The sequence below is a fragment of the Bos grunniens genome, chromosome 26, assembly GCF_055505025.1.
Source record: "Bos grunniens cultivar Pamir isolate PY7600 chromosome 26, Bosgru_T2T1.0, whole genome shotgun sequence".
NCBI classification, from domain to species: Eukaryota; Metazoa; Chordata; class Mammalia; order Artiodactyla; family Bovidae; genus Bos; species Bos grunniens.
The window spans coordinates 29,816,282-29,836,903 of NC_141190.1; the positions used below are offsets into that span (position 1 = coordinate 29,816,282).

The window sequence follows — 20,622 nt, forward strand, 5'->3', positions numbered from 1 at the left end:
TAGAGTGAAAACGCAAATTCTTTAAGGACAAATGACAAACAGTAACTTTCAACCAGATTAAAATATGCCCATAAGTGTTATCTTAAACCTAAGTAGCTCTTCTATGGAAACAAGCAATGCTTGGTGGCTTCTGGGAAATATCTTCTAATACTATTTTTTTTTTAATCCAGGAAATGAAATTTAAAATAATGTGCTTTTATTTTCCTCCCTCTCTGCCTAACATAAGTAATAATAATTAAGAGAAATTCTTTAGACTCCAGCAGGCACTAAGTACACTGTACCATCACCATTCCCTTCCAGCCTCACTATGTGTTCATACACAGAGGACAATTTTAAAATTTTACTTTAAAGGCTTTTAAAAACACTATTAAAACTGCATCATCTTGAGGTCAATTTAAGTTCAAGCAGTGGTGTGTCCCTTCAAGTGTAAAGCTTGCCCTGTGGAGAGTGACTTCACTAGAAACCCCAGCCCTGCCTCGGCATCTCTCTCTGAATAAAGATAATCAACAATTAGGATAACCAGATTTAGCTAATGAGAAGACAGGATGCCCAGTTAAATTTTAATTTCAAATAAGCAGTAAATAATTTTTTAGTATAAGTATTACCCAGCGGGGCTTTCCTGGTAGCTCAGCCAGCAATGTAGGAGACCCCAGTTCGATTCCTGGATCAGGAGAATCCCCTGGAGAAGGGATACGCTACTCACTCCAGTGTTCTTGGGCTTCCATGGTGGCTCAGTTGGTAAAGAATCTGCCTGCCAGTGCAGGAGATGTAAGAGACTCGGATTAGATCCCTGGATCGGGAAGATCCCCTGGAGAAGGACATGGCAACCCACTCCAGTATTCTTGCCTGGAGAATTAGATGGACAGAGGAGCCTGGCGGGCTATAGTCCATGGGTTTGCAAAGAGTCGGACACGACTGAACGACTAAGCATAGCACAGCATGATAACTATTGCAAGGGACATAGTTACACTGAAAAAGTATATGTAACTAATCTGAAATTCAAGTTTTAACTTGGATACTGTATTTTACCAGCAACCCTACCAATAATGTGTGAGTACACTATAAAGTACTCAACATTAGGGGATCCATGTCCTGACTTATTCCCTGAGAAAAGGCCAGAAATGTGAACATTACATAAACTGTAAAACGTTAAGGCCAGAAACAGAAATATCCCTTTATTATTATTCATGCATACCTCCCAGAATAGAGATGATATATGGAGAAGGCAATGGCACCCCACTCCAGTACTCTCGCCTGGCAAATCCCATTGACGGAGGAGCCTGGTAGGCTACAGTCCGTGGGGTTGCTAAGAGTCAGGCATGACTGAGCAACTTCACTTTCACTTTTCACTTTCATGCATTGGAGAAGGAAATGGCAACCCACTCCAGTGTTCTTGCCTGGAGAAACCCAGGGACAGGGGAGCCTGGTGGGCTGCCGTCTATGGGGTCGCACAGAGTCGGACACGACTGAAGCAACTTAGCAGTAGCAGGAGGAAGTTGTTTTGCTATTGAATTGGGTGACACAGTGGTAAAGAATCTGCCTGCCAATGCAGGAGGAGCAAGAAACGCAGATTCAATCCCTGGGTCAGCAACCCTCTCCAGTATCCTTGCCTGGAAAATTCTATGGACAGAGGAGCTTGGTGGGCTACAGTCCATGGGATCACAAAGAGCTGGACACAACTGAGCACACACACACACAGCTTGTGAACATTAAACTAAATTCTTACAACAAAGGGGAAAAATCATTTTTTGCATTAACACATAAACCTTCCAAAATCTGGTTGAGAAAATCAGTTCTCTGTACCCTGCCTCCCCTCAACCATTTAGATACTAGTAACACTGGTTATAACCTTGAGTTGATTTAATAAGAAACACAATATAGACAAAGAAATCTAAACAAATTAAATGAATCTATTCTTTCACTGCACAATGGATTTTAGTTTTGCCCCAAGTAGGAATTATACTTCATTATTATTAAATATGTCAGCAATATATTCCCTCCAAAAAGCAAAAATATTTCCTCTTATTTTTCCATCTTACTCAAAATCCCTTACCACTTATTTTATGAGTCGCAGGAGGCCTAATTGCTGCTTTTCATTGTTACAAATTTGGAAACCCAAGGCAGCATTTTGCTAAATGGATTTTGTACATGTAGAGTTGTTAAGCATTTAACACAGAAACACAAACACACACATACACATATGCACATTGAGGAAAAAATGTTCCTGGCATTGCCGGGGTGCAGCCCCGGCTGATCCAGGGTATTCGAAGCGGGGACGGCGTCGGCAATGATCAGGATACAATAGCTTCGATTAGATATTAATTAGAGATGTAAAGAGTAATAGAATGAGGATAGCTCAGCAGGAAAATTCAGTGGAGAAAAGAGGCTGAGTAGCTTGGTTTACGCGGGAGACCAATAAAACTTCAAGACAAGAAGTTTGCACCACTTACGTAGGCCGCAGGCGTCCTTCCGTTCTCCCGAAGGAGAGGAGACACTGAGGCCTCCCCAGTTGGATCTTAGAAGCCCAGGCATAATTAGTAAGCATGGCGGGTTCCGCGCTCCAGATGGAGACTCAGCCAGAGTGAGAGAGAGAGCGACATGGGGAGACCAGTATTTTGAGAAACTGATCCCAATTTTTTATTTCCCATGGTCTACTTTTATACACTGAGATGTTATGCAAAAGTCACGCAGGGTCAGCAGTCCTGACTTTTATCAAAGTCAGGTGCTTCATACAAATGTATACAGAGGTCTTAGGTGTGTTACATCATCTTCTGGCCAGGGGGCCTGCTGACAATTTATGACCCTCTCCTTGTGACAGTGGTCAGTCAACCAGGACACTTATTTCTCCAGGGGTGATTATTCTTAAAACAGACGCCACCCAAATAAAGTTACATTCCTATAGGGTGAGGGTGTAGTGGGTTTTAGTTAAGGAAAGAATTTACTCAGCCTAAGGTCTAACATGATTAATATCAAAGGTTAATACTTATTTCTTCTATATATTCATTAATGTGTGTAAGGGCAGGGGATGTGGAGACTTAGCAACAAACATTGGCTGAACAAACGAAAAACCCTTCACCAATACAATTTCTAATCAGCCCATTATACTTATACTAACAGTTTTCTAACTTTTCTAAGGAACCTGTTTTTAGAAGGTTTATAGCATCTCGTGCCTCTCACAGTTGGGAGGCTGTGAGCAATCACATGTGGCTGGACAAGCCTGTCAGTCAGGCTAGAGAACCTTCAGAGGAGTTTGTAGGTTAAAAGACTCTTGTCACACCCAGGAGTTTTTATTAACTGGAGCTCTAGGTTAACTCCTTCTCCAAAAGAGGTGGTGGGGGACAGCCCCCCATAAAGTCAGAGGTGTAGGTGGGAGCACAAAGTAGTAAAGTAGGCAGGCTCTGGTTATGGGGGTAGATGCTCGAGGATTTCCAGGGGGACTCCTGAGGCTCGATCCCACCTTTGCGTATGTCGAGCCTCCTTCCTCATGACCTTTGCCACGGGCAGAGTGCCTCACTCTGGGCCCCAACATGGCATGATTCTTCTCTTGTAAGTAATGCTCAGAAGTAGAACTAACAAGGCTTTATGAAGGGAGCCATCCAAGTTCCTGCTCCTATTAGCTTCATGCTCTTTCACATTGAATGGCATAGTTGACAAGCTGACTTATTATTCTGTCTTCCTTTCCTCTCTCTCACATAACTCTCAGTTTTGAGAAGCATATTAATAAATGTAATACAGAGAAAAATTATGAGATGGAAGTTGGGTTGAGTGTCTTGAAACTTCTTGCTTACTCCTTTTCCTTACTCACTGGGGTTTTTGGGTCATAATCAATTTTCACTCTATCATTCATGTGCTAAACTTTCTTTTTGAATTTGGGGAGAACTAAGAGGCTGTCTTGGAAAAACTGAACAAAACGGTTGCAGAGAATAGCTGAATTTGAGGACCTGGGATTTTGGAAATTATTTATCAAAGCAGGGTTTTGTATAATACATTCTCAGACTGATTTGAGAGGAGGATTATGAGACTTAAATGTGATAAGACATGTGAAATACTATACACTATAAACATGATAGCCATAAAAGGCTTTATAAATTCTAGATATTATTAAGGGCAAGTCCATCCCTCTTGTATATGAAGTTCTGTAAATTCTGCAAGGGGAGAGAGAAGGGACACAAACTCTTTAGGAGAGATCTAAACTTCAACAGCAAATTTACAATCTCACAGGATCGGTAGCAATGCTAAAGAATCAAAAATGGTGGCCCAGATGAGAGTGTATAGTAAAAAAGGAATGTGAATTTGATGAGGCTTTCCCTCCTTCCTATCTGGTATATCTCTAGACAGCACTGCTCGAAAGAGTACTTTGTCACAGATGAGGCAAATAATCCTCCTGGCCTTTCCAAAACAATGTTGGCTTTGGAATTTCCTGAACAGATCACCTTAAGGAAATGGCAGCATCTCTATAAGTGGTCTATAAGTGAATTTTCAAGGTGATGAACACTGAGAGCCACAACTCAAATTTCTGTATCTTCTCTTTCCCTCTTCCCTTACAGCCACATCCCAGCTACCCAACAGTAAAAACAAAAAAAGTCCACTGTCTCACTTGAAAACACTGTTGCATTTAGGCAATCACATCAGCCACCTTCTTTTGAGTTTCAGACCTCAGCAAAACTGGAGTATGTTTTCTATTCACTGTCCACCCTCATTCCTTCCATCACCATCTTTGTTCCCCCTGGGATTCCCGAATCCAATATCTTCGTGTTGCCTAGAACCCACTGCTGCAGGTACCACTTTGGTCTCTTCCCATTACATCCCTGCAACAGCAAACTGTTCCATTATCCTCCACTCACTACCAGTTATCATGTATTTTATTCCTTTGGATATGCAACAGAAGTGTTTTGTACCAAATTCTGAAATATTAATAAGAGGTGATTTGGGATAGTACAGAACATAATAAGAAAAGTTAAAGCAAGTGTTCTCTAAGTATTAATATATAAGTGACATATACAATTTTTATGCTTTGTAATTCACTCAACAGCTCTGTGGGGTACTGAGTTTATTCACATTTCATAGGTGATAAAATCTGAGGCTGTCAGGAATTAAACAACTTCCCTAGACCAATATTTTTTAAAACTAGTAGACTAGGAATTTAAGTCCAGTGTGCTTGAATCCAAAGTCTGAGCTATTAGCCATATCATCATTTTAGGTAACCTATGAATCACTTGGGAATTTTCAAAGAAGTAAACATGAGGGAATAACTCCTTACAGAAGAGAAAGGCAAACCACTTCACTATTCTTGCCTGGAGAGCCCTATGAACAGTATGAAAAGAACATATGCTACAGATAAGAGTGGAGAAATATCTCCAGAAAGAATGAAGAGGCTGAACCAAAGCAAAAGCAATGCCCAGTTGTGGATGTGACTGGTGGTGGAAGTAAAGATCAATGCTACAAAGAACAATATTGCATAGGAACCTGGAATGTTAGGTCCATGAATCAAGGAAAAGTAGAAGTGGTCAAACAGGAGATGGCATGAACATGGACATTTTAGGAATCAGTGAATTAAAATGGACGAAAATGGGTGAATTTAATTCAGATGACCATTATATCTACTACTGTGGGCAAGAATTCCTTAGAAGAAATGGAGTAGCCTTCATAGTCAAGAAAAGAGTCTGAAATGCAGTACTTCAGTGCAGTCTCAAAAACGACAAAATGATCTCAGTTCGCTTTCCAGGCAAACCATTCAACATCACAGTAATTCAACACTATGCCCCAACCACTAATGCCGAAGAAGCTGAAGTTGAATGGCTCTTTGAAGACTTTCAAGACCTTCAAGAACTAACACCAAAAAAAAAAAGATGTCCTTTTCATCATGGGGGACTGAAATGAAAAAGTAGGAAGTCAAGAGATCAGTTCAGTTCAGTCACTAAGTTGTATCCAACTCTTTGCAACCCCATGGATTGCAGCATGCCAGGCTATCTGTCCATCACCAACTCCCAGAGCTTGCTCAAACTCATGTCTATTGAGTCAGTGATGCCATCCAATCATCTCATCCTAGATCATCCCCTTTTCCTCCTGCCTTAAATCCTTCCCAGCATCAGGGTCTTTACTAATGAGTCAGGTCTTTACTAATGAGTCAGCATCAGGTGGCCAAAGTATTGGAGCTTCAGCTTCAGCATGAGTCCTTCCAATGAACACCCAGGACTGATCTGCTTTAGGATGGACTGGTTGGATCTCCTTGCAGTCCAAGGGACTCTCAAGAGTCTTCTCCAACACCACAGTTCAAAAGCACCAATTCTTCAGTGCTCAGCTTTCTTTATGGTCCAACTCTCACATCCATACATGACTACTGGAAAAACCATAGTTTTGACTAGACAGAACTTTGTTGGCAAAGTAATGTCTCTGCTTTTTAATATGCTGTCTAGGTTGGTCATAGCTTTTCTTCCAAGGAGCAAACATCTTTTAATTGTATCACTACATTCACCATCTGCAGTGATTTTGGAGCCCAAGAAAATAAAGTCTTTCACTGTTTCCATCATTTCCCCATCTATTTGCCATGAAGTGATGGGACTGGATACCATGATTCTTTTTTGAATGTTGAGTTTTAAGCCAACATTTCACTCTCCTCTTTCACTTTCAAGAGGCACTTTAGTTCTTTGCTTTCTGCCATAAGAGTGGTGTCATCTGCATAACGGAGGTTATTGATATTTCTCCCAGCAATCTTGATTCCAGCTTGTGCTACATCCAGCCAAGCATTGCGCATGATGTACTCTGCATATAAGTTAAATAAGCAGGGTGACAATATACAGCCTTGACATATTCCATTCCCAGTTTGGAACCAGTCTGTTTTTTCATACCCAATTCAAACTGTTGCTTCTTGACCTGCACACAGATTTCTCAGGAGGCAGGTCAGGTGGTCTCGTATTCCCATCTCTTGAATTTTCCACAGTTTGTTGTGATCTACACATTTAAAGGCTTTGGTGTTGTCAATAAAGCATAAATAGATCTTTTTCTGGAACTCTCTTGCTTTTTCTATGATCCAGTGGATGTTGGCAATTGGATCTCTACTTCCTCTGCCTCTTCTAAATCCAACTTGTACATCTGGAGGTTCACGGTTCATGTACTTTTGAAGCCTGGCTTAGAGAACTTTGAGCATTACTTTACTAGTGTGGGAGATGAGTGCAATTGTGTGGTAGTTTGAACATTCTTTGGCATTGCCCTTCTTTGGGATTGGAAAGAAAACTTACCTTTTCCAGTCCTGTTGCCAATGCTGAGTTTTCCAAATTTGCTGGCATGTTGTGTGTGGCACTTTAACAGCATCACCTTTTAAGATTTGAAATAGCTCAACTGGAATTCTTTCACTTCCACTAGCTTTGTTCATAGTTATGCTTCCCAAGGCCCACTTGGCTTCACACTCCAGGATGTCTGGGTCTAGGTGAGTGATCACACCATCATGTTTATCTGGGTCATGAAGATTATTTTGTATAGTTCTTCTGTGTATTGTTGCCACCTCTTAATATCTTCTGCTTCTGTTAGGTCTATACCATTTCTGTCCTTTATCGAGCCCATCTTTGCATGAAATGTTCCCTTGGTATCTCTACTTTTCTTAAAGAGGTCTCTAATCTTTCCCATTTTATTGTTTTCCTCTATTTCTTTGCACTGATCACTTAGGAAGGCTTTCTTATCTCTCTGTGCTATTCTTTGGAAATCTGCATTCAAATTCCTTTTCTCCTTTGCCTTTAGCTTCTCTTCTTTTCTCAGCTATTTGTAAGGTCTCCTCAGACAAACATTTTGCCTTTTTGCATTTCTTTTTCATGGGAATGGTCTTGATCACTGCCTCCTGTACAATGTCACAAACCTACATCTATAGCTCTTCATGGGTCATGGTGGAGAGTTCTGAAAAACCACAGTCCACTGGAAAAGGGAATGGAAAACCACTTCAGTATTCTTGCATTGAGAACCCCATGAACAGTATGAAAAGTCAAGAGATACCTGGAGTCATAGGCAAGTTTAGCCTTGAAGTACAAAATGAAACTGGGCAATGGCTAACACAAGAGAATGCAATGCTCATAGCAAACACTCACTTCCAAGAACACAAGAGACAACTCTACACCTGGACATCATCAGATGGTTAATACCAAAATCAGATTGCTTATATTCCTTGCAGCCAAAGATGGAGAAGCTCTATACAGTCAGCAAAAGTCAGCAGGAGCTGACTGTGGCTCAGATCATGAACTACTTATTGCCAAATTCAGACTTAAACTGAAGAAAGTAGGGAAAATCACTAGACCATTTGGGTATGACCCAAATCAAATCACTTACTATTATACAGTAGAAGTGACAAACACATTCAAGGGATTAGATCTGGTGGATAGACTGCCTGAAGAAATATGGACAGAGGTTCATAGTATTGTAAAGGAGGCTGAGATCAAAACCATCCCCAAGAAGAAGAAATGCAAAAAGGCAAAATGGTTGTCTGAGGAGGCCTTACAAATAATTGGGAAAAGAAGAGAAGCGAAAGGCAAAAGAGAACAGGAAAGATATATCCATCTGAATGCAGAGTTCCAAAGAATAGCAAGGAGAGATAAGAAAGCATTCCTCGGTGATCAGTGGAAAGAAATAGAGGAAAATAATAGAATGGGAAAGACTAGAGATCTCTTTAAGAAAATTAGAGACACCAAGGGAACATTTTATACAAAAATGGGCACAATAAAGGACAGAAATGGTAGGGACCTAACAGAAGCAGAAGATATTAAGAAGGGTTGGCAAGAATACACAGAAGAACTATACAAAACAGATCTTCATAACCCAGATAACCACAGTGATGTAATCACTTACCTAGAGCAAGACATCCTGGAGTGTGAAGTCAAGTGGGCCTTAGGAAGCACCACTACAAACAAAGTTAGTGAAGGTAATAGAATTCCAGTTGAGCTATTTCAAATCCTAAAAGATGATGCTGTGAAAGTGCTGCACTCAATATGCCAAATTTGGAAAACTCAGCAGTGGCTACAGGACTGGAAAAGGTCAGTTTTCATTCCAATCCCAAAGAAAGGTAATGCCAAAGAATGTTCAAACTACCACACAATTGCACTCATCTCACACGCTAGCAAAGTAATGCTCAAAATTCTCCAAGCCAGGCTTCAAAAGTACATGAACCGTGAACTTCCAGATGTTCAAGTTGGATTTATAAAAGTCAGAGGAACCAGAAATCAAATTGCCAATGTCCGTCAGATCAGAGAAGAAGCAAGAAAGTTCCATTTCTGCTTTATTGACTATGCCAAAGCCTTTGACTGTGTGGATCACAACAATCTATGGAAAATACTTAAAGAGATGGGAATACCAGACCACATTACCTGCGTCTTGAGAAATGTGTATGCAGGTCAAGAAGCAACAGTTAGAAGCAGACATGGAACAACAGACTGGTACTAAATTGGCAAAGGAGTAGTCAAGGCTATACATTATCACCCTGCTTATTTAACTTCTATGCAGAGTACATGATGCTGGGCTGGATTAAGCACAAGCTGAAATCAAGTTTGCTGAGACAAATATCAATAACCTCAGATATGCATATGACACCACCCTTATGGCAGAAAGTAAAGAACTAAAGAGCCTATTGATGAAAGTGAAAGAGGAGAGTGAAAAAGTTGGCTTAAAACTCAACATTCAGAAAACTAAGATCATGGCATCTGGTCCCATCACTTCATGCCAAATAGATGAGGAAACAATGGAAACAGTGACACCTAGGAAAACTATATTCAAACTTTTGATAATCAAAAATATTGAGAAATTCTTTAAGACAGTGAGGGAAAAAAAGACATGATATACGGAGAAGAACAAATCAGCAATCATGGCAACCAGAAGACACTGGAAGTACACATTTAATGTACTGAATGATGAAAAAATAAAAAGTCAACTTAAAGTTATATATGCCTTCAAAAAATGAAGATTGTTTTTCATAAATAAAACCAAGAAAGTATGTCACCAGTGGATCCATTCTGTAAGAAATGCTAAAGAAATTTCTTCAAGCAGAAGAAAAATGACAGTAGAGTAACACTCAGATCTTCAGGAATGAAGAATGTTTAAGATCTTTATAACTATTAGATTATTTTCTTTAATTTCTTTAAAATGCATATGACTGCTTAAAATAAAATCATAATATTCTCTTATGGGTTTCTGGGGGAAATATTTTTGAATCACATATTCAACAAGGAGTTTGTTAAGTGGAAAAGACAAGATTTTTATATTTTACAGGGACCATTAAAATGTTAATTCTAAACATACTGCTAAAATAAAGGACATGGCAGTAGTTTTATCCCAAGAAAACCACTACAAATACAAAAAGCATTTTTTTGTAAAAAGAGTTTAAAAACCAATAGCTTATGAGGATGTAATTCTTAAAATTTTCCAAATAATCCAAAAGAAGTCAAAAGGGATAGGGGATTTTAAAGGAAAAAAAATTACAGACTTGACACCAAAAAAGCACAATCCATAAAGTTAAAAATTGAAAAATTAGAGTTCATCATAATTAAACATTTTTACAAGGAAAAAGATCCTGTTAAGAGGGTGAAATATAAGTGACAAGTTGGAAAATATTTTGAATCACATATTCAACAAGTATGTAGCTTATATTGAAATCTCTCAAAATTCAACAATAATAAAAGAAAAAATCCAATTAGAAAACAAACATGAAGACACATTTTACTGAGAAGCTATACAGGTGGAAAATAAGCACATGAAAAAATGTTTAACATCATGAGCCATTAGGGAAATGAAAATTCAAACCACAATGATATACTACTACATGAGTATATACTGATATAAATAAATTGTGGAATAAATAAATAAGGGATGACTCCTCACAGAAGCCTAATTTGTAAATGTAGATGGAATGAGGGAAATAGAAACTCACTGCTAGAACACCACAGTAATAATTACTATAGGCAATATCTACCAATTATTACTAAAATTAGTGAGTAAAAGTTTGAGAAGAAATAGGATATTTGAGAAATCTCAAAGTATTTCTTTCCAAAATATTTAGTAATTTCAAGGGGAAAAACAATACCTTTGCAGTAAGTAAATCTGAAGACACTGTCTTAACCAAGTAATAAATATTGGGCTTCCCTGTTAGCTCAGACATTAAAGAAACCACCTGCCATGCAGGAGACATGAATTGGATCCCTGTGTTGGGAAGATCTCCTGGAGAAAGGAATGACTATTCACTCCAATATTCTTGCCTGGAGAATTCCATGGACAGAGGAGCCTGGTGGGCGACAGTCCATAGGGTCAAAGATTCGGACTAACACTTTCACTTTTTCACTTTCCAAAAGTTAATATTATCAGTGAAATCATGAAAATATGTTACGTAGTCTAAAATTATTTCAAATTAGCAAGTTTTTGAAAAAAGAAAGGTGGAAAGGGCAAAAGCTATGAACAAGCAATTTACAAAAGAACAAGTTTGCCAGTTTTCCAACTATGTGTGAAAATATGCCCAGTACAACTAATAATCAGAGAAATGCAAGTTCTTAAATTTATGAGGTACAATTTTAGGTCTGGCAAACTGGCAAAATTTTAAACAGAATGGAACCAGCTACTAATTGTGAGAATATCAATGTAAAGCACCCCCCAAATTTTATTTTTCATTGTAAGTAGAAATGTTAAAAGTAAAAACAAATCAACTTTACCCTGTCTTTTAAAATTAAAAGCCCATGTACCGTTTTACCCATCAGTACCTGTGCTTGAAATCGATCTGATGGAAACTGAAGCAATAGGTTGTAAGAATGTAATGGTCATATCTTCAGCTGTATTCATGGCAGTGGTAGTCCAAGAGGTCAACCAAAATCACCACCAAAATCTAAACAAATAAAAACACAACAAATTACTAAAGAATAAACTAACAAAGAAGGAATTAGGCTTCCCTGGGGGCTCAGATGGTAAAGAGTCTGCCTGCAATGCAGGAGACCCAGGTTCAAACCTGGGTTGGGAAGATCACCTGGAGAAGGAAAGGGCTACCCATTCCAGTATTCTTGCTTGGGAAATCCCATAGACAGAGGGCTGCAGTCCATAGGGTCACAAAATCAGACATAACTGAGCAACTAACACTTTCACTTTCAGGAAACTAGGAGAAATTCATAGACTATTTTTTGAAACAATACCACTGTATTCATTCATTCCTGCCCACCTGTACTGCAACAGGACCTATATCACAGGTGGTTAACAGGGGTTATCTGGACTGGAAAGAATGGTTGATACAGATCAACTGAAACATGGAAATAAGATAACAATAGAATGCATTTTAAAATATCCCCAAAGAAATATAATGTGCCTGAAATAATCTCATATAGGTCAAAAAATACATGTGTATGAATATGTACCTAAAATGGTTGTAAAAATGTCAACAAATGACAATTAGGATTATCTCTGGATGGAAGGATTTTAAGCAAGTTTTTAGGACCTTACACTTTTGTGCCTTATTCAAATTATTCTAAAGAGCATGTGCTAATTATATAAATAGAAAAAATAATGTTGTTTTCACAGTGAGAGGAAAAAAAGAGTCCCAACAGAGGAGAGTGAATTTCAGAGGTGGATGATTCTTATCAATACAGTCATCCTTCAATCCTCTTAAGTCCAGAAATAGGACACATTTTTCTGATTGAACAGTGGTACATGAGACTATGATTTCCAAGGGAAATTACTAAAACCAGTGTTAGACCCTCCGATTCTATTCTGTTTTATCTTTAAGGAAGTACTTAGTTTTTAATGTCTTTTGTGCCTCAGAGGAATTCTAGACTCTTCTAAACCTTTAAGTAATAATTCTAGACTCTTCTAAACCTTTGAGTAATAAAGTTCATGGAAAAATCAGTTGCTGAGTAAATATGAAAATAAAAGAAATGAAAACAAGTAATATTTGACAATTCAGTAACAGTTTATTAAAAGATATTTTTATGTTTCTTCATTTATTCATCCACTCAAACATATTTTATACCAACTATGTACCAGACACTAAGCTAGTCCCCAGGAAAAATAGGGCAAAAAAGGAGGACCTCAGAGTCCTATGCAAATATGAAGAAATTCTAATTATCTTATAGCAACTTTTAATGTAGTATAATCTATAAAACACTGAATCACTATGCTGTACATCTGAAACTAATATAATATCATAAATCAACTATACTTCTATTAAAAATTAAATTAAAATGCTGTTAAAAATTCCAGATTATGAAAGTAAAAACTAACGCATAGAGGAGGTGTAGTTAATTAAACTTGAGTGGAAAGAGAAGGAAGAAAAGGAGGTGATGCTTGACGTAAATATTTAAGCCTGAATATGGGTTTGCTGGATAAAGAAATGAGAAAGAAGCATTCCAGGCCAAAGGAACAGTACATGCAAAGGTATAGAGCTTGGTGAAACATACTATTCTGGGAAAATATAAGTGACTCAAGAAGGTGAAAACAAAGATTATAAAGTGGATCCATTGACAGATGAATAGATGAAGTTGTGGTACATATATACAATGGAATACTATTCAGTCATAAAAAAGGAACAAATTTGAGTTAGTTGAAATGAGGTGGATAAATCTAGAACCTGTTGTAAAGGGTGAAGTCAGAAAGAGAAAAGCAAAACAAATGCCACATGTTAATGCATATGTATGGAATCTAGAAAAATGTTACTGATAAACCTATTTGCAGGGCAGAAATAGAGCTGCAGACGTGGAGGACGGTCCTGTGGACACAGTGGGGGAAGAAGAGGGTGAGATGAATCAAGAGAGTAGCATTGACATATATATACCACCATGTATAAAACTGACAGCTAACGGGAAGATGCTGTATAACACAGGGAGCCCAGCCCAGTGCTCTGTGATGACCTAGTGGTATGGGATGGGAGTAGGTGGGAGGGAGGCTCAAGAGAGAGGGGAAAGACATATACTTAACAGCTGATTCATGTTGTTATATGGCAGAAACCAATACAACATTGTAAAGCAAAACAGAAATGGTATACCAGATGCAAGAACACCTAGAGTTTGCATAGAATGTTTTTATATTTGATTACTGAAAATAAAGTAATAAGTGCTTTTGAAAGAAAATTATACAAGTAAAGTGATATAATATGAAGACAGAAAGCAGACTTTCTGCTTGGAAAGTATTGATCTCAGTGATCATTAAGAGATCACTGGAGGCCAACTTAGGGAGTTTGAGTTTTAGCCTGTGAAAATCAAAGAACTACTAAAGGAGTTTTTTTAAGGAGAGGCACAATTACATGTGCATTTTAGGAAAATCACCAACATTGTGGAAGATGAATTAGAAATTGGCAAAGCTGGAGCAGAGAGGCCATTATAGCAAACCATTATATTATTTCTGACAAAAAAAAAAAATGGAGGGGGACTTAAGCAGTGAATGGAGGAGGGGACTCTCTGCAAAAGGGAGAGAGTGTCATTAAAGTCTAAAATTGATGTGATTTCATGATCAATAAGATGTGGGAGCTGAAAAAAGACAGTGAGATTGAAAAGAAAATCTCTGGCATAAATGATCTAGGAGAAAGTGTTGTCATTCACTGAAATGACAAATATGGAAGAAGAAGCAATTTTGAGAGAGAAGTTTAGTAGGACACGTTCAGTCTGCCAAAACTTTCTTTGAAGGTGCAGCAGCAATTAGAAATGTCAAGCAAAGTTTCCTTTTAGATCACAAACCAGCCATTGCTTCCTGGGAAGCAAAAGCATGAAATACAAATCAAGAATGCGGAATATAAGTGGACTTCCAGGTAAAGTGAGATTGGGAAGGATCACTGAAAGAAAAATTAGGAGGAAGAGATGGATGGGACAAGGTGGAGGGGAACGAGGGGAGGCATGAGTGACAAATGACGCAATTAAACTTTTCACTAACCTCTGTCCAAACTATCAGGTTGTGAAGTTTTCAAAGTGTTATTTGTAAGAATTGTGTACTTTGGAGGCAGGAGGAGTTATTAACCTTCTCTAATTGAAATCTGATTTTCTCTAGAATTCTGTATTTAGCCTAACAGGGTTTCACAGAAGAGTGCAATAAGTTTGGGATGACTGTTTTAATGCTACATGAATGATAACCCAGGTCCCACTACCACCCCTCCTCCATCTCTACTCTATCTAAACCACATAGTCCCAGAGCAGAGTCTAGCTTGTAGGCCCCTGAACTTGTCCATAAAGTCTTCCTAAGCAAATAACGGTACTACAAACTGAATGTTAATATCTCTCCAAAATTTTTGTGTTGCAGCCTTGAACCAAAAATGTGATCATGCTTGGAGCCTTTGGGAGGTAATTAGCTTTAGATAAAGTCTTAAAGGTAGGGCCCTCGGGATGGGATTGGTAGCCTAATGAGAAGAGATTCAAAAGCTGGTTCACTCTCCTCACATGTACACAGTAAGTCAGATGAGCACACAGTGAGATGGTGACCACCTAGAGAGAACAGGAGAAGCCAAGAGAAGGCCCCAAGATGAAATTTACCTTGCTGGCACCTTTATCTTGGACTTCCCAGCCTCCAGAACTGTAAGAAATAAATTTTTGTTGTTTAAGCCACTTTGCCTATGATATTTTGCTATGATGATATGTGGGTATCACAGATGCAAGTTTGCCTCACAGAGAATCTGTCCCAATCTGATACATGTCCATGATCAGCATCACACACAATAGGAACATTTAACTGCCTTAATCAAATGTCCTATCCTGGTCCTGAGTCTCCAATAAACCTTCCTGGCCAAGGTTTTAGGACGGAGGCCAAAAGACATGCCAGAACAGAAAGATTTTGTTAGGAAACAAGCACATCCTCATGAGAGACCAGCTTCTCTTAAAGCCAAAGAGAATGAAAGAATAAGGACCATGATATAAGTTGGGAAAGAAGAGAAAATGGGAATCATATTCCCCGGTTCTTGGCCATATCTGTGTGCAGTTAACCACCTTATGGCATTCCCATAAAACCTACTGGGCATCCACAGCACTTTGGTAGGTATGTCACCACCAAATGGTACGTGATTAAAATTTCAACCAAAGCAGACAAGCCCCATCTGCCAGATTCACTTGTGTCTTGTTGACTTGTAATATGTCAGGGGTCATGTGGGAAATACTGTGTTGCCAACACACTATGCAATAACAAAAAGGCATAAAGGGCATGATGATATAATTCATGGGACCATGGAACTTATCCATTTATTTATTCTTAACACACAGCTTTATTCCATACAGAACTGTCATCTTTATAACACATACTCTAGATAGGTAGGCTACAGTCTGATTTTAGTCTTCTCCTAAGTAGTGAAGGGAAAACACTTGTTGGGTGACCTGTCAGCATGGTATGAGCCTTGCTTTCTTCTCTCATTTCACTGAAATGCAAACAGTTGGGTTGTGGATGACAGCCAAATAAGAATAAATACCTTAAAAATACCTTGATGCAGCATGCCAATATAGAAGCATGAGGGAAAACAGGTAGGCGCGGGAGTGCACAGCAACAAGCTAATCAATAAGCTGGTCAAGATGTTTGAAGCGATTGCGTCTAAACAATCATATACCAATCAAGAATCTAAGCATCAATGTCAACTATAATCATAGACCCTAAAATAGCATCTTTGACCACAGAAGAGGATAGTCACATGACAATAATATGGAAAAAAATGTCTGACATCCAGCAACATACTCACACACCTACACACATCCTCAACAGCTGAATCCTCAAACACAAGGAATGGTGACAAATGCATCACAAATATGTGTCACAGCAATAATCCCCACGACTCTCTTAAGTCTAGAGCAGAGAGAACTAGGAGCAAATGCATTAGTCACAACACAGTTGGCCAAAGTCAGCCATTAACATCAGTGCATAGACTGCTTTAATTAAATCTTAAGTGTAGAATATTAAATTAAAAATGTTGATTTTCCCATTTGTCCTTTAACTCCATATACTTTATCATTTCACAATAGGAGTCCACTTAGGTCATGTTTCTATAATTAATCCAAAACAGAGATGAATTAATTACCTTTCACAACAGAAGTCAAAGCAGAATGTGATTCATTAATACATTTTTATCTTCCTCAACTCAATTTACTGAATACCATTCCTTCCTATAGACAGAATTTCAACTTTAGCTACAATAGTTTGCAAGCAGCAGACTAACACTGAAATGGATAATTTGCTGAATTATCAAATTTTTCTGTTGAATCAAAATTTGCTGAAAGTAACTCAAATTGTCCAGCAACTAGAATACGGTTTTAAAAGTAAATCTGGAGAGGAAGCTTGACTATTCTGTACCTTTGTCAAGTAGCATTTAAATCAGATAATCTAAACGCCAAACACAGCAGGGGCTTCTCTTTGTTTATCTGCAAAGGCAAAGTCTCCTGTCACTGGTGACTGGAATCCCAGTGAAGCATGGTACATTTACCATCTACTGTATAGTTTTGTCACCTTCACTTTTTCTGGGGATCTATTTTTTTAGGGACAAGAAAAAAGTAAATCTCCTTAACTGAGTCAAAATGCATTGAGCGAGGGAGGCTCTCAGCATGATAAAAGTCCACCAGGCCACTTTTCATTTCTCCTAGCACCCACTTTATTTTTATCCTAAGTTTCCACGTTAGGAAGAAATATGTCCACCTAAAAATAAATCCTAGCACAGAAACATACAATTTACCTGAAATCCCAGCCAATAGACACTGGAGCAAAAGTTAATGAAATAGACTGTCAGTTGCTGTTGCTGTTGTTCAGTTAATAACTTTGTCCAACTCTTTGGGAACCCAGGAACTGCAGCGCACCAGGCTTCCCTGTCCTTCACTATCTGCCAGAGTCTGCTCAAACTCATAACCATTTAGTCAGTGATACCATCCAACCGTCTCATCCTCTGTCATCCCCTTCTCCTCTTGACCCCAGTAATCCAAGCTAAATGAAAGAAAATTATTTATTACTCAGCCTGCCAACTCTCAGGCATTGGTAGCCAAAGTGAATAACTGAAACAAATATCTACAGTGATGTAAGAAATGAGAGAAAATCCTGGAGAAAAGTTCAGGGAAAGGGTGCTACCACACCAATTATGAGAAAATATTAATGGCTAGCCTTTATCGGGTGTTAAATAAATAGGCACTTGCTAATTAGTGTACATTCATACTTAATTCTTGTAATAAACAGAGATGCTCAGTAACATGATTCCCTTTTGACATATGAGTAAACTGAAGCTTAGAGAGTTTAAGGAGCTTGATTAGGTGGCAAGTAAGTCACACGTGTCTAAATACAAGCGCAATCATTATGACTGTTAACCATGATATGTAGAGTATGAGTCCATCTGATCCTCATTTTCAAACCATACTCATTTAAGGAATTTGGGTATGGTGAGAAAGGGGCAGAGGCGTGGGGTAGGAGAGGGAGAGAAAGAGAAGAAACCGGGTAAGTGTTCAGCGAAAGGACTGCTCCCTGCTGTCCTGCTCAGTGGCCGTGCGTCAGGAGGGACCTGGCAGTGCTGTTCCCTTCCTTGCAGTAGGAACACCAAAGATGCAACTCTAGATCAGTGTTCAAAGATTTAACTTTTCTTCAAAAACAGTCCCTCAAATTAAGCCATTTCAGTGGATTCTAAAACAACTAAATAAATAAAGCCATCAATCCCAACCCGAGAAGAAAATTGGTCCACGTTGAAGTAATTAAAGAAGGCATGTTGGTCTCTACCAGAGTGTCTTCCTAAGGTGTGTTTCCAAAAGCAGTTTGCTTTATTTTTAAAACTGAAGTATAGCTATTTATAATCAACCTTTAATGGTTATCAAAGGGGAAAGGGAGAAGGGTGAGAGGGCTAAATTAGGAGTATGGGATTAATAGATATATACTACTTTACATAAAACAGATAAGGAACAAAGATGTACTGTATGACACAAGCAACAGTATTCAATATCCTTTAATGGAAAATAATCCAAAAGCAGTTTTAACCTTCATGCACACACCAACTGGAGAGCTTACCTTCCCAGTGAATAGCAGCTCCTCTCTGCTTCCAGGCCCTGCACATGCTCTTCTATTTCAGAAGTGACAGGCTCCTCTCAGGTGTTGCTTTAGTTTGGGTCCCCCCAGAAACAGATCCTGAAGAGAGAATAAACTAGTGAGCACAGTTGTTTAGGAGGTGAGCCCAGAAAATACAAAGTGAGAACTAGAAAAATGAGGCAACGAAGGGAGCGGGCTGATAAAAGGTGACTCTTCAAACAAGTTCCCACCATATGTAACTGGTGGTAAATCCCAGAGAAAAGCACTGGAGCCAAAGTAAAAATTATTTTTTGAGAGTCATCTCACAAGGGGTGAAGGGGTTAAGAAGTCACCTATACACTAACACTTTAAGAACAATTTGCCAAAAATAATTACCTGAAGATTGAAATGGTGGTTACCAGGAAACCGGAATGACAGTTACCAGGAGGATGAAAAGGTATTTACCAGGGATTTCAGGGAGGTGGACATGGGCAATATTAATCAATAAGCATAAAGTTTCAGTTGAGTAATAGAATAAGTTTTAGACATCTGTCATACAAAATTGTACATATAGTCAACAGTAGCATATTATGCACTTAAAATTTAAGAGAATAATTTTCAGGTTAAGCAATTTTACCATAATAAAATAAAAATAAACCGAATTACCTGGACAACTTTGTAAAAAAACGAAATTACCATATATGTGAGGATCTACTTCTGGACCCTTAATTCAATTCCATGGATCTATATATGTTCATGCCTAAGCCAATAACTCATTCTCTTGATTACTATAGCTTTATATTAAGACTAGAAATTAAATAGTTTTAAGTTCTCTTGTTTTCTCCTTTTTACAAATTATTTAGCAATTCAAAGTCCTGTTTGTTTCTAATATAAACACTTTAGAAACAGTTTCTAACTTCCAGCAATAAAGCTACTGGGATTTTAATTGGAATTACATTGACTCATTAGGTCAACTTGGGAAGAACTGACATCAGAAGTATCATCTTCGAGTTCATAAAGATGGTATATTCCTCCATTTATTGAGCTCTTTGTAAATTTTTATATATATATATATATATATACATACATATATATACACACACACATACATATATATTATGACATTAAGAAAGTATCCATCAAAGTTTTTTAATCAGAAAAGGGGAGTATGTACTATTGAACGCTTTTTTTCAAGAAGATAACCACATGATTTTTTTCCTTAGCTCTACTTATAAGGGGTATTTTATGAATACTATTTGTATTTTGATACTGAGCAAACCATGCACTCATTGAATAAATCTCTACTGATCATGGTTTGCTATTTTCTTACGTGCTGTAGGACTCTGTTTGTGCTGTGTGTGTGTTCAGTCATGTCTGACTCTTCATGACCCTTTGGACTATAGACTTCCAGGCTCCTCTGTCCATATGATTTTTCAGGCAAGAAAACTGGAATGGGTTGCCATTTCCTCCTCCAGAGGATCTTCCTGACCCAGGAACTGAACCTGCATTTCCTGTGTCTCCTGCATTGCAGGCAGATTCTTTACCTGCTGAGCCACCGAGGAAGCTCAAAGATCCTGTTGCTAATATTCTATTTAGTACTTTTGTATCAATATTCATAAATAACATTGGTTTACAGGGTTTTTTTACTCTACTTATTAAATTTTCTTTTAGATAAATTCTTGTTCAAAT

The 20,622-nt window shown here is 38.2% G+C and overlaps 1 protein-coding gene across 1 annotated transcript in view; it reads right to left on the reverse strand.

The window, feature by feature from the left end:
* LOC147344300 (uncharacterized) overlaps window positions 1-20,622 on the reverse strand; it is a 569,611-nt gene that overhangs the window by 450,292 nt on the left and 98,697 nt on the right. Inside the window, exons 3-4 of the mRNA XM_086379320.1 lie at window positions 18,937-19,053; window positions 11,721-11,842 (exon numbers count right to left, since the gene is read on the reverse strand). Of these exons, the coding sequence (XP_086235446.1) occupies window positions 19,026-19,053 (28 nt within the window). The 3' untranslated portion in view covers window positions 11,721-11,842; window positions 18,937-19,025. The remainder of the gene's footprint in view (window positions 1-11,720; window positions 11,843-18,936; window positions 19,054-20,622) is intronic.